The following is a 15,250-nucleotide window of genomic DNA, read 5'->3' as shown; positions in this document are numbered from 1 at the left end:
GTAATTCTTTATATTTTTTAATTGTGTTAATATTTTCACACTTCCACATAGGTGACCACGGGAACTAATGCAGCGTTAAGTCTAGTTTTGTGTTTCACTGTGAGTGTGTGTCCCCGTGTTTCACCTCCCACGGCCCACCCTGTGATACATTGCACGTAGAACAGCAGGTCACCAACTGGTGGGGGCTGTGTTGGTGAGTAATACCTCTCCACAGGGGCTGCAGTACTCCCACATCTCACTTCTCCTGAAACAGCCGAATAACCACCTAACACAGCGTCGGTTCTTTATCTTTTTACTTTTTGTTGTTGTTCTCATTAGAGATAAAACTGAATAAATCTGGATCTCATCAGCAAAGTTTGTTTATATTGCATAATCACACACGCATGACTTTTTACTCTGTAATCTCTGCTGCTTATAGATCTTCTTGTGGGAGCAGAACTTGGAGAGATTTCACATAGATCTCTTCCGCTGCCGCTGCTACCTGGCGAGTCTGCAGGGCGGTGAACCTCCCAATCCCAAACGCCTCCTGGGCTTCGCGTCACGTCCCACAAAAGTTGCCATGGGACGACTGGGGATCTTCTCTGTTTCCTCCTTCCATGCACTGGTATGATTAGACATGTTTAGTGCTGGTATCTGACTATTCACTCCAGGTGTTTTTCAGGTTGCAATTTTTTAGTAAACTTGATCGGAGCTCATGAATCCAAACCTGAAAAGTCAGACTCACGTGTCTCTACATGTTCCGTGTAGAGATTGCATGAGAGGTTTCCAACTGTCGACCCTCAATAACAGCCCAGCTTGAAGAGTGGGTGTGTTTATCTGCCTGTGAGTGCCTTGTCACATACGCCTACTGAAAGCAAGAATTTCTGCTTGCCTCACAAATGTTCAAAGAAATAGATACTGCCATATACCCCAAGGTTATGAAACAAATGAACAAACCAGGTATGCTGGTTTGATTCTCAGGCCCAAAGTTAGCATGAGCGCTGTAAAGTGGAGTGAGTTTTTATCTGTAACACGCAATTAGCCACAACATTAAAACTGGTGAACAAGTGAATTATAGCAATAATTTTCTCATTATAAAGATTTTGTTTAAGTGATGGAATTTAAGTAGATATAAGTAAGTGCCAGCTCTCAAAGTTGATGTGTTGGTAGCATCAAAAATGTGAAATGAACACCTGCATTATTTCTGCTTTCTGTCATAGTGATGCATGCAAGTTTTTTATTCTAAGTGTGCAAAAACAGCTGTGACTCTTAAGCCTAACACTCAAGGCTAAGGTTACATAGATGGTTTACTTTAACAAGGTTCAGAGATTCAGACTTGGGTAGCAAACACACACCACATATTAAAATGTATCACATACACGCTATCCTAAAAGCTTGAGAGAAAAGTGAAAGCAAAACATTCTACCTATAAATCCTCTCTGAAACCCAAGTTATTATCTCAGTGCTGCAGAATGTACAGAATGAAACCCAACCTGATCTCTATGCGATTGTGTGTCATTGAGCTGTAAGCTCTGCGTAGTATCATCCAAAGAAGAAAGAGCAAAAACGAAGAGCAAAACATGGAAAACATTTCTCTACAGAGCAGTTTTATACGAGCAAGGTAACGGATATGCCAAACATACACTAGCACGCACACACAACATCAAGCACTGACAGTGTTTTTTGTGATTGGTCGATCAATACAAACTCTTTTAGCAAGCTAGCATCCCTGAGGCACTTTCCCACAAACAGGCTTAACACTCTCTGGCCCTTGCTCCCCCTCCTTTTACTGCCTACACCCTCACTTCCTTTGTTTGTGTCTCGCTCCCTCAGTGTCTTCTTCTCCGTATCTGCCATATTTTATACCGTCCTTTTTTATGTCTCTCCTGTCCCTTTCATATTCTTTTTACTCTATTTATTACCACATCCCTTCTGACTAATTTGAAATGTCATTATTGCATCGCTTAAATATGATAAATGTGGCATATTTATAAGGAGAATCACATTTATAAATACATGTAACGCAAAACTACTGAAATGAAATGCAATTAAAATAATTGTTCATGGCTACTAATTAATGAATTGCAAAAATATTCAAATGAACTCATTTGTCTTGCCTAAAGGGAAATATAATTGTTCTCTCTCTCAGCTCTGGTATTCAAAGTTTTTGGTCACAAAAGCAATATTTCTGTTTTTTCCTTCATTTACTTTCTACAGTAGATTTGGGCTGTAATAACAGTATAAAGGCCTCTCATGTGGGGAATGAGAAGATGAGTCTAAAAAGTGGTTTAAGATGTTATGTTTGAAGTGTACGTGTCTGATGTCTGACCAGCTCTATACTAGTGTAATGCATAGTTGCTCATACTATTTGAGCTCTGATTGAACCCAGAGAAGTCAAAAAACGGGAACGAAAAGTTTCCCTGTGCCAAGTCGTAGGTGACTGAAGGGGATTAGAGGTTGAAAGTATTCAGTAGCTGCTGCAAATGATTGCTTTTGTGTGTCAAACTGTTTTCATTCGGGTGTTAAAGGTGTCTGTTTCATTTCTGTTGTGTTTTCTGTAACTGTCACTGTCACAGGTGTCTGCCCGTACAGAGAGCAGCATGAGAAGGCGGAACCAACCTTTCCCTCGCACCTTCAGTAAACGTCGAAGCCGTTTCTCCTCACTCTGGGGTCTGGACACCGCATCTAGGAGAAAGAGCAAAGGACACCCTTCAATTGACCAGGTACGTCTGACTTTGAGTGACTTTGCAGTGCTTGATGTTTAATTGAAATCTGTAAAATTAGATTTTGGTGAATAAATACTACTGCAGCTAAATATTGTGTGTTCGTAAGTTTATGCTTGAAACTGCTTCTTGGTGTCAAAGTAATAACTATACTTATGTGTGTTTTAATTTTGCGGTGCTTTGTGTTATTGCAGGTGTTTGCTGATGGGGCGGAGCCAGTGAGAAAGTCTTTGCAGAAGGTGTTCGAAGACTCCTCCAGTGAAAAATCTGTAAGCTTTTAACTCTGTTTGTGTAAAAACCTACATTAGATTACATTTTGTTGTCGATGTAATATTTTATGTCTGCCCTCTTTTAACATTCCAGAAGATGAAGCAGTTTTGCTGTTTCTGCTGAACATTAAGTAATAGTGCAGCTGAACGTCTCCTCACTGGGTGAAATTAAGTGCTAAATACATATAATCCAGTATCAGCGTGTTCCCACTTCTGCTGTACAGTGCAATCATTTCCCATCAAGAAATTAAAGGGAGTTGACAACCACATTGCGCCATTTACAGTAATAACCTCCCTTAGGTTAAACATGAAGCTCCTCCTCCCTTTATTAGTTTGGTATTCACCACAAATCAGCAGAGTTCGTGTGGCTGTGGACTCATTTCTTCTCATTGTTTGCTTTTTGCATACACCAAGAGGAAAAATCACTGGCGCATCAGATGAATCTTTGTTCTTGTATAATGGGTAATGGGCTTCTTAAGACCCCGAGGCCAGCTACATCACTAGATTTTCCACCTCCTTTCACTTAACTAAGATCCTTTTGGGGCTCTGGCTCTTTGCAGGGTGGGTTATCTAAGGGAAAGCACAAAATCCCTGCACCCTTCTGCACCATTGAGCATTTTTTTTAGGTCGTTTTTAAAGCCCTTGCTTTAATATTTTCAGACGTTTGCTTCTCTCCTCGATGAAGAGTGATTGGAGACATTTGCAGACTCATAAAGCTTTAAAAGCGGCAGAATATCTGTGTCTCTCTCAGCGTCATTGGACAATGCTCAGGTTTATTTGTGTTGAATAAACAACCCTTGTCATCTTCTGCAGCAGTTTTTTAATATTCTGAGCAGTGTGGACAGAGTCCCTTTATTTAATTTGCTTCAGGCAATTCCATCTTTATCAGTATCAAAAAGGCTATCAACTGGAGGGATTTTCTGTCTGCTAATCCCACAGAGACAAATTTAATCTGATATGTTCACATCATTAGTGTTCTGACGTTTCAACAAATATGCAGACATTTGCTACCATAGGACTCGCTGGTTTCACACCATCTGTGTTCTCTTGTAACTGCTGTACTGACCACACTTGCACACAATTGCAAATAATTAGCTATATATCATAAGAAAGAAAAACATGTTTCCTAAGACAACCATATCAATGTAGTTTTCCAGTATGCGACAAATCTATATGAATTTTAAGGAAAAATGTCCAGTTGCACATAGGTTGTATAGGACAAGCCTGCTGGATCCATATTTTATGAGCACTGGTAAAAAGCACCAGAGATGAGGAGAAGAGAAAAGATAGGCTTTAGTCTGAACCAAGCAGACAGAAGCTAAGTCTGCAGCAATAACCTGCTCTGGCAGTGCAGGCCCCCAGTGGCACAAAGAGAGATCAATTTTTTTTTTCCACCCACGCCAGGCTTCAGCTGGCAGTGTATGGGATGACTGTAAAGAAAAGCATAAGATGTAACGTGCTGTAGTTGGCAGTAAACTAGAGCTGGAAATGCTTTATCAGTGGCAAAGATTTTCCTCATTGAGCATTTCCAGCAAGAATAGCTCCAAATGTTCACATCTGATTGACTTTCCCAGCTTTAATTTGCTGTTTGTTCTGGGGAATCCCTTTGTTAGCATAAGCTGGAAAGGAGAGTTTAGCAGGGATCTGAGAACCCCGCCGCCCCACACACACCATCACCACCCTCCAGCAGAGGCATCCTAGATAGGCCAGGAGGGGAGCCAGATGGTGCTGAGCAGGACTGGGAGTTCAGGGAGTTGGGGGAGGTACTACTTACAGGCCCCCCAGTCTGTTGTCTGTCTGAGATAATGTGTGCGCGTCTGTATTTTGTTTGCGCATGTGGCCTGTTTGTGTTTGTGAATATAAAAATGTGCTGTTGCATGTAGTTTACTGTGGCTGTTTCCCTCTTTGTTTCACTTTATCTCTACCACGCAGATTCACACACAGACACACACGCGTACAGATACAGCCAAGTCGAAGTTCATTTCGACAGGGACCACCGGGCCTGATTGTTAACTGCCGGCAGATTGTATGGCGTGAATGAAAGATGGGGAGGAGAGAGCTGATGGAATGATGTACAGATAGGGGGAAAGGGCACCAGAAGGAGAGGCAGTGATTAATTGGAGGCTGGCGTGATAGAAGAATGAAAGAATAAATGTGGATGCTGTTACTCGATAGGTGGAGATATATTACAGATGGGGGGATTAGAAGCCAGCAAGGCGGCTGACAAGGCTGCCAGATTGTTGTAGGTCAGACTGATGGGCCGAAAGGTTACAGATTATGCTTTAAAAACAGTAACACACCCATAAAAATGCAAGTGTAAGCTATATAACATGTGCTACATGCAATGCAAAAAGCTTGTACTGCAGTACAAGTGTCATTACTGAATTACTGTTTGTGAGTTTCACGATTGCATTAAATCTGCCTTGTCTGTTTATGCTTTCTGCCACTGCAGCTGCTCAAAGATGCATAAACTTAAACTTGCTGAGTGTCTGTGCTTGTTTTTATTTTCAGAAGGAGAGAGAAGCTTCTGTGAAAAGTCTTCCTCAGCAAAATGTAGACAGTGATATTTGGGTTCCTGAGTACCTGAAACCCTCCTGGGTGTGTTTGCCGAACAACCAGCCCATCCTGGCCGTCATACAGCCCGGAGAGACAACACTGGAAGTCTTGAACACTGTCTGCAAGGTGGGCCATTAAAAACAGCATTGATAATATTGCATTACCAGAGACTGCACATAAGAGAAATGCATTTTACACAGTGCACTGCATATAATCACCAATGTAACACTGATGTACTTTAGATTGACAGTTTGCAAAGTGACAGACTGCACAATGTTTCCTCTTTTTATTGCATACACAGTAGCACTTTATAATACTGCAAATTTTAGTATTGATCCAAAGTAAATACAGGGCCAATATTGCCAATACCAATACAGTCACCGATACTTTAAACCTGCAAAGGCAGCTGAGAGAATTATGTCATGATTCATGTGATAAATCATCATTAATTAGCAAATTCTCAATGGATTTTATGATCACTAAATCATTTGTGATTTGGAGGCTTTGGAAGTGTGGCTGTCTGTCACCCACCTCCAATATGCAGCTTTATTACCTGCTAGCTTGCAGACGCAGAATGACACACACAGCATTCAAGCGGCTAGGAATGCAATTAATTCTTCTCAACAGCTTTTTCAAAACACAGGCAATCCCCAAGGTATTAAGAAATTAGACACAGCCCTGTAGAGAGGTCAGAATACCATTAAGTTATATGAGGAAAATGAAGATCTGCCATATTACTGTCAGCTGTCATTGTTGACAGCACATTGATGCACATTATCAGCGGTTCATATACGGTCTTCTTCAATGTACATATATGAATTTGAATGTAACCGAGTTCTTTCAGTTCTACTTCTATGACAGTTCTCACAGAGTCACAGATCTTTTAATAATGCTCTTACCTTTCAGGATACACTGTATATTGCTGTCATTCACAGTCCATCACTTGTTTTAACTTCATTACCTTTTCTCCTTAATTGGCTTCAGCAAGAGACACATAATAGGCGTAATATTGCCTAATGACGCAAATGTGCATGCAAGTCACAAACGTAACAGAGTGAAGCAGAGCATCCATCATCATCATCGTCCATGATTTTGGACCAGCATGTTAGACAGCATTCCCCAGCACTATTATTAAAACTCAATATAGGGAATGTCTTTTTGAATAGAGTTCCAGTCATTTGTTGAACTGATGTCAAAGTGGACTGAAATTTGAAGTATCTGTGGTAGGCGGTGGCATAACATTTTAATGACACACTTTATGTTGGTTTCTCTTTACCTTTCTCCTTATTGCCAGTCACCAGATACTTTAAAGCTTAAACATGTACTCGCATGTACAAGTAATATGTTCTTGTTGCCCCCAGACCCATAAGATCGATCCCTCTGGCCACTACCTGCGTTTGAAGGTGCTGGTTGACAACCAAATACTTTATTATGTTCCCACATTTGAAGAGGACATCTCCGATCTGGTGAGGAAATACACACTAAGCCACATTAGATATATATTTTTAAGTAATAACCAGGTGAATATCCTAGGTTTAAATATCCATATAAGTTAATCAAAGACATGCAGCACACATTATTATGCTGTTTGTGTGATTCTAAGTTTATTGCAGTATGTTATTTGGATTTGCCATCTTCTTATTCATATTTTTATTGTCAGATATGGATGAATGCTTGTGCATTTTTCATGAGTTGGTTGCCGTTTTGATTTGCCGTGCATACAAAATCACCAGGATGGAAAAGAAGCACTATTGCATAAACTATAAATTATGCAAAGTAGCATTTCAAGTCTATTGTGTGCACTACGAAGTCGCCGTTTGTGTTTGTGTGCGTCTATTTATCATAAGAACAGTCACACTCACTGAAAGTCCCCACCACCACCGCATTATTCATCTGCTGTAAACCCCAAAACAAATCCTCTTTTTGATTGCGCCTTGTAGGTGATACACTGAAATCTTTCTCAAAGCACAATCATTTTTATAACTCGCTCTTTTCCTCAAGAGCTCTTTTATCTTCCTGCTTTGATCAGTGACTCATTTCACCCGCTTTCATCCTTAGTCTATGATATTACGTTATTATTTCGCCTCAGTGAAGGCTACTACACACTGCGGACTTCTGTTCCTGTCTGTTGCTGCATACACACAGCTGTGTCCATGTTCTAGGCTTTTGTGAGCTCAGGGTCTTGTCTGAGCACCCACTCACTTCATAGCCCTGACCTGGATTTTGACCCCACAACCTTCAGATACAATTGCTTGGCTAAGGAGCCAGAATAATACATGAACCTGTTCATTTCTTATTAATAACAACAGCATGACCTTGACCTTATCTGTCCAACAACACTGCTACCCATCCATTTTTCCCTATATATAGATATATCTATCTCTATTTGTTTGTTTCTCTTTAATTACAATTATTTATTTATATATGTGCTGTTGTGTGTTTACAGCTCTACAAAGAGATTGAGATTTATCCCAAAAGTACCAAAGTCGTCCAGTTTGACAAAGCCGAGTTCTGCAACAACGGATATGGTATGCTTATTTCTGACAATAGCAGTCAGTTCTTGACACACCCATAAATTCTGTTTCAAATTGATTTTCTAATGGACTTCATCTAGTCATGCTTTGTTAATGAATAAAAGGGAATTACCCAAATGAAGGGCACACATGATATGGAGTGGATTTAATTGCTGTGGTTATACAGCAGTTTACGCTGTCAAATAGAAATATTTCAAAGACGACCGAAGGAATTAAATGAATTTCTCTGTGTCTAACTATCTATGTCTGCAGGTTTTTCTGTGGCAGTTTTAGAGGAGGATGGGGTGCAGCAGCTCCAAGTTACTGAAGTGAAAGCAGGAGGAATGGCTTCAGCGAAAGGTACACATTTTATGCATACGTTGACATGTGTAAAGGAGATTAACCCGTTACTGTAGCACACTTACAAGTGATGCTTATAGAGAACGCATTCCCAGCCAAGAGATGCTAGAGTCAAGAACAATGGCCAAAGTGATGTTTTTATGCTTTTATTCTGAAGGCATGACGTTCCAAAACCTTTATCCATAAAATAAAAAAAACAAACAAACCATAAAACAAGAACAAAGAGATTTTATAAGGCGTTGATTTGTGGCTGTTTTCTATTCTACTCTCTGCTTTGCACTGCTGGGTCTGGAGATCAACCCCCCCCCCCTCCCCTTCACCGGTCCCTATCTTCTAACTGAGACAGTGACACTCTAATGGGTTTGAGAAACATATGGCTGCTTGGTAGATACAACACTAATGTATAGAAAATAACATGCCCCAAAACTAAGCCCCAGGGTCAGACCAAGGTTACTCAAGTGTGAGATTGTGCCCTCTAGTGTATTAGCAATCTGAAAGCTGCTATCTTAGCAGGCTGCCAAAAGACACAGGACTCAGTTGATGTTAGAAGTAGAAAAAGATTGAAGCATCCACATACGACAAAGCATCTTATTGCAATCTGGGCACGATATTCTGCTGAATCACAGAGTTAGATGCAGTTTAGTGGGTCCACATGAACACTGTGATGAGCCTGTGTGTATGTGTGTGGTTTATTAACAGTGCAGAGAGTGAATGGGGAATTGAAAGACATCACGCTTGATTTTCTGCAGGGTACATGCAGAAACCAGGCCAGCACTGGACAAGGAGCCCCAAAGGGTCTATTTCTCTCTCACTCCCGCTCTCGCTCTTTCACTGTAATTCCCGTTTCCCCTCCTCACACAGCAGCACACACAAAGGCACATCCATGCATTGCACACAGGCATACACACGCAGCCGTATATGACCAGAGGGGTTATCTCTCTCTGCCCAATAAAGCCTCTGCTACAGCTGACACTTCACATTTCAGACAACTAGGTCATAACTTAAGGCTAAATGTGTGCCTTATGCGTCTATATGTATGTAACTGTGTGTTGCTGTTCTATGAGAATCCTACTGAATAATGTCGCTGCTGTCTCTGTTGCAGCAAATAATTTAAAATGAGACTGAAATAGGAAGATAAGCTCATACTCACAGATGACTGCAGTCAAAACATGTCCAAAAATCCCCTTGTGTGTTACTAGATGAGATGAGGCTGCTGCCACATCTCTAAACAGCTGTCACAGCCAATTGGGTTTATTGATAAGGTTAGCTGCTAATTGGATTGCTGATTGAGTGATGATTCTCAATTAACAGAATGGGGCACAGGTGCTTGAGAGGAGGAGCAGCAAGACAAAGAGCAAGGCTCAAACTGAAGCTATGTTCCAGTGTTTTGTTTGTTCACCTATTGTACCATGAAGAACGTATACACACAGTGGGCAGGACAGGACAGGACAGGAATAGACAGACATTGTACTTTGCCTCTTAAACCCACCCCGTCTTGTTAGATCAGTATTTGCCTCAGGCAAGCAATCATAGAAGGATGCATTTTTGATGTGATGGAACACATTTGCATCTCGGAGCACCTGATTAGTCTCCGAGGTGCTGCTGGGAAGTATGGTGCAAAAGTTTTGTTTACATAAGTCATCTGTGAGTAGTGCTTTTGAGCGGCCCATAGGAATTCTGCTGTTGGTTGGATGTTTTTTGGGTCATGAACTCACAGATAATGCTTTTACTGACTGTGCATTGTTTGAAAACTTTCTCTACAATAATTTATTTCATATTGACTTTGTTTCTTAAACTGTTTTTTACCATATGCTTAGTGAAATTTCACATTTGTTACATTTTTTTTGCCCGATTCTCTGTCAGGTTTGAAAGCAGGGGATGAGATTCTGTTACTTAATGGTAAAGAGGCATCTGCCCTCCAGAAGGATGACATGATGTCTGCATTTACAAACCAAACCCTGACCTTGAGCATCAGCACCCTGCCCCAGTTGGATCCTCGGATGGTGTGCTCCTGTCCACCCCGGCGCTCTGATGTGGAACAAAACCTAGCCACAGACATTTTTTCCCAGAGCCAAGGTAAGGTTTCCTGTCTCAAAAGATTTGGGGATCAGTTGAATAAGCTGTTTGCTTTTTAAAATAATCTACATGTAAGCAGTTTTTCTTAGTTGATATTTATATACTGACATATTTACTTAGACATGCATAGTTCTGAATGAATGACAATAAAGGAAAAAGAACAAAATGATTCTTCCTTTTTTTGTCCTTAGCATTGCATTCACATATCTTGTGTTGCGTGATCATTCACCCTCTAAAACCCAACTTTCTGTGGTGAAAAAGAGAGGTTTCAGATACATCTTTTGCATGCAGTGAGGTGAACAGGGCGATCTACTAATTATGCATGGATGCTGTCTGATAACTAACCTGCAGGCAGCCGCCATCCTTCCTTTGACCTGCTCTTTTTATTTGTGCAAGGGCATCATTTGTATTCCTTATAAACCAGGACTTGCAATGCGCAGCCTGACAAGCTGGCATTGTTTGGAACTCGGAGCAATATGAATATTAATATGAATCCTTCAGCAGCGTGGAGCTGTCATCATGCAGGATATGCCATATGCAAAGGGTCAGATGGAGAGAAAAACACTTAAGCAGCCAGATGGAGGTTATTGATGATGTCATGCTTTGAGGACACAGGTGTATAAAAGAGTTCTTCAGCACAGAGACTTTAAAATGGAAGGAATAATAACTAATTTTACTAAACAGTGATATCATAATAAGAAACACTAAAGGTTATAGGAATCTTTAATTGCTGTCACTTTAATCCAACACAAAGAGGATGCTATTAAATTATTATTTTCATTAAAAAGTTACGACTACATACTTGTGACCTTTTAAAAATCAGCCAGACTCACCCAGGCTCTCAAAGTAAATGCAGATGAAGTGCACAAATAAATGAAAGCAGCTTGGTATAGGTATGTGTATGTGTAGTCTTCTTTGTCAGCTTTGCCTTTTGTCCTTTTTGTAGAAGACATCCTGGATGATGTGTCAGGTTTGCCACTGGAGAGCCCAGATGATACTTATGAGGAGGAACCTTGTCTGTCCTTGCAGAGCCACAGGGATCATCCGGAAGATAAAACTTGCATTGGGACTGGATACAAAGTAAGATATGTTTTACAAAGCCACAGTTTCACACACCAAGCCAGGTAAAAAATTCAGACATGCAAAAATAACAGTTTAGCCCAACAGAGGATGGAGTTTTTGGTGCTCAGTGTTTGATGTTTTGGCAGCTTTAGTCTTAGCTTTCTTAGTCTTTGATTTGTTGCATTGTCATCTTGCAGCCTGACATCTTCGGGGACATTTCTTACATTTCATGCCAGACAGCAAAGGAAAACACAATCATTTGATCAACAATCCAACACAGGCTGGATTTATGTTTGAACAAATTTCAGCAGTCGCTTTGCTTTCATGTTTTATATAGGAAGAGTTTGCCAAACTAAGTCTGAACAAAGCTAAAAGGTTCAATAGAATGAGTGCTGGATGAAAAAATTCAGCAGATACGAGAAGTGATTGACCGGCACACCAGTAAGCCCTAGCATGATACTTAATGTGCGATGCTTTTCCTCAGACTTCTAAAGAAAAGATGCACTATGATCTCATCTCCCCTGGGTTACAATTGATCAAACAATGTAAAAAATGCATCACTATCTACACAACCAAATGTATCCAAGTTATATGTTATATACAAGGTATCTAGTTTAACATTAAAAAAAAACATACACCAATTATTGTTTGTGTTATATACAGGACTATATACAGGAATAACACTATGGGCAAAATTACACATACAAAAAAAGGTGTGTGTAAAACGCCACATAACAAAACAGCAGTGTGGCTATTTTTGCAAAAGGCTGTCACAAAAATGTTGTAATATCAAATTTCTTATTTATTTCTTTAGGCATGCAGTGTGTTTCTCCAGAATAGTTTGTCTTTCCCTCTGCGTGAATGATTTATTATCTCAGCTCCTACAATATCCAAGAACATTGTTTTGCTGAAAAACTCACAATTAGTTGTTTCTGATGCACACTGTGGTGTTTAACTATACCTTTTTAATGAGCTAGTGATTTGCTAATCTATGCCAATCCATAAGGATATGTATGCATGTATATGATGCAGAATACAAACTGACCTTCTTTATTTTGTAGTTTCCCACATAGGGGTCACTGAATAACTGTGAAATGGCATTGTTGGCAATGACCACATGGGTCATTTCCACAGGGGGTCACAATGACACAATAATCCGCTTCAGTTTCTTTTAAACTTGTAGTAGCAAGACACAGTTAAATACGTACAGACACACAACAGTTGATTTATGCTCTTTTTTGTGTAATTTTTCCAGATCCTGTTAAATGCAGGAACGTGTGTGGATTTTCTGATTACTTTGCTTTGAATTGTTTCTGCATGTCACATGAAACCAGAAAAAAAGTGTTGGTCTAAAAAGATGGGAGATTCTCAGTGGATTTTCTGTTGTCACAGTCATAATATATAGGGCATATATAAGCCCAACATGATGGTTACAGTGAGTCTGTGAATCCTACGGATTTAACACTGTAATCATAACCATATTCTTCCTCCGATAACAGTTTTCTGTGGTGCTGACAGCATATTGCATTAGCAGCACCGTATTCATAGCAAAATGTAGTGTGTATGTGTCTTGGCACATTAACAGATGTGCACATAGTACGTGTTGGGTGCGAGTGTGCGTTCTGGAACACTGAACTGGAGACAGGTGAGTGAACAGCATCACTTTCTAATTAAGATTATGTCTGGACTGATCAGGGTCGACGCAGTGATTGCTGGGACAGGCCGTGTGCCATCCACTCTCCTTCTGATACGCTTGTCACTTCCATTACCATGGCACTGTCTGATAGCCAGTAACCACCGGAAACATTTTTTCCTTTTTTGGACCAGTGTTGATAACCTAGGCATGAACAAAGAAGAAAGGGAAGGGACATCGCTGTATTCACTCTTCATTTTGTGTCAATGAGTTTCAATCTCAAGGGAGAGCTAATGGGTGAGGTCAAATGCAGCTTCAGTGAAGACTCCTCCATGATTCCAATGTGCCAGTTGTAGAAGTGAGTGAAATACTTAAAGAAAAGCTTGCCTTGCTCTTGATATAGATGAGACTCTAATTTGAACTCATGATGAAAGAAAACATTTAGTTGAAGATGCTGCACAAAACTTTCTGAAACTCTTCGCAGTTTTTAATTAACATCGAAAATTGCTTTGCCGTTTTAACCTCACAGTTGTTCTTCTGTGTATCTGCTGTATGGTTAAATTCAGTAATCAGTCAAAACTGGGATCCGAAATATATGGCCAACAAATCCAAAGCCTTTTCGGGGAATCGACCTCTTTCAGCCACACAGCCATACAGGCTAATGTACTTGACTAATCGGGATTGTTTATAAGAGGAAAAAATATTCACTGCAAACCAGTAAACAAGAATAGAACACAAGTGTTAAGTCAGTGATCTTCATCTCAGCTTTGTGTCTTTCACCTCCTGCTCTCGTCTAACACGAGCTGTCTGATTTGTGCCCTGCTGCTTTTTTCCATCCTTTCCTTTCATCTTTACCTTTGCTGTACCCCTAATTTCCTTAGATTTTTGATTTACTGTCATATTATTTTCCACATTGAGAGCAACAATGTGACCATGACCATCAGACACAGCAGCTCTTTTCTTTTCATCCAGCACCTTCATCTGCCGTCTTGTTTTGAATGCCCTTTCTTTCCTTCTGTCCTTGTAGTTTCATTCTGATCTTGGGTCTTTTTCCACCCTCCTCCTCACGAACCCCCTGCTGTTCATTACCATAAACAACATGAGGATGCCGTTGGCACTTAAAACAGCCCCGCTCCCTTAGCTCTCCAGCCGGCTGTGGGCACTGACCTTAGCCTGAACACTTGGATGCTCAATCCAAACTTGCCACAGACTGCCAAAACTGTGGCATTTTCTTCAAAAACAAACACACATTCACCCAAACTATTTGTCCTTTCTTTATGTTGATCAGCCTTTTGTTTCTCAAGTCTCCTGTTTGGAAAAGCTTCGAAGTGCTGCGGATTGCGTCTTACCTCATTTCACCCAGCGCCTGCGGTGCCATGGTGGCAGAGGAGTGAGGAAAACGAGGCAAAGTGGGACAATTTTAATTATCCCCACATTCTAATTACTCCATTCTCCACAGTGTTTCACATCATTTAGTGGAGATAAATGAGTGTCTGGCTAGCCGGGGGATATGGGAATGTTCATTATTTTAGACAAAGCACAGAGCAACCTCCCCGCTATGATAAACCGACCAGAGAAAAAAGCGCCGATTTCTCAGGATAACGGTGATAGTAGAGATGTCGGTGATTGCTAGTGTTCTCCAAGGTGTAGTCAGCCTCACTGACAAGTGTGATAATAATTTACAAATGTCTAATAGTTTGGCTTGAGGGCATTTGAAATAGAAAATACATTATTCAGTGTTTGAAGGGTGGTGTGCAATTTTTATCAAGGTTTGTTTTTGATTTATTCTTGATGATATAATTCCAGTTGTTCATTTGGAGTTAGTCTATTTGTTTAATATAATTATTATAGCTTCTGGCTATTATGACTGTATAAGTGGCACAAGTCTTCAGTTATGCTTTCACTTGCCCCCCTTCCCTCCAATCGGGCCTTTTCACCTTTGTCTCAGATGCTGTTGTTCTTCCACAGAAATTCCACTGGAGGGAGCACTGTGCTGATTTATGAAGCCTCTAAGGCAGCAATAATCTTCACAAAGTCAACACTGAGGATGCAGAAATAACACATCAATTTGTATGTTAG

The 15,250-nt window shown here is 40.4% G+C and overlaps 1 protein-coding gene across 2 annotated transcripts in view; it reads left to right on the top strand.

Moving 5' to 3' along the window:
• The window catches only part of LOC101482226 (rho guanine nucleotide exchange factor TIAM1), a 51,060-nt gene that overhangs the window by 22,564 nt on the left and 13,246 nt on the right, over positions 1 to 15,250 (top strand). For both annotated transcript variants that reach the window (XM_004550058.4, XM_004550057.4), the window contains exons 9-17: positions 419 to 604; positions 2,556 to 2,702; positions 2,897 to 2,971; positions 5,483 to 5,653; positions 6,889 to 6,993; positions 7,974 to 8,055; positions 8,314 to 8,400; positions 10,264 to 10,476; positions 11,423 to 11,556. In XM_004550058.4, coding sequence (XP_004550115.3) covers positions 419 to 604; positions 2,556 to 2,702; positions 2,897 to 2,971; positions 5,483 to 5,653; positions 6,889 to 6,993; positions 7,974 to 8,055; positions 8,314 to 8,400; positions 10,264 to 10,476; positions 11,423 to 11,556 — 1,200 coding nt within the window. The remainder of the gene's footprint in view (positions 1 to 418; positions 605 to 2,555; positions 2,703 to 2,896; positions 2,972 to 5,482; positions 5,654 to 6,888; positions 6,994 to 7,973; positions 8,056 to 8,313; positions 8,401 to 10,263; positions 10,477 to 11,422; positions 11,557 to 15,250) is intronic.

This window comes from Maylandia zebra, linkage group LG10 (genome assembly GCF_041146795.1).
Source record: "Maylandia zebra isolate NMK-2024a linkage group LG10, Mzebra_GT3a, whole genome shotgun sequence".
Taxonomy (NCBI): Eukaryota; Metazoa; Chordata; class Actinopteri; order Cichliformes; family Cichlidae; genus Maylandia; species Maylandia zebra.
This window is presented reverse-complemented; position numbering and strand designations above follow the sequence as displayed.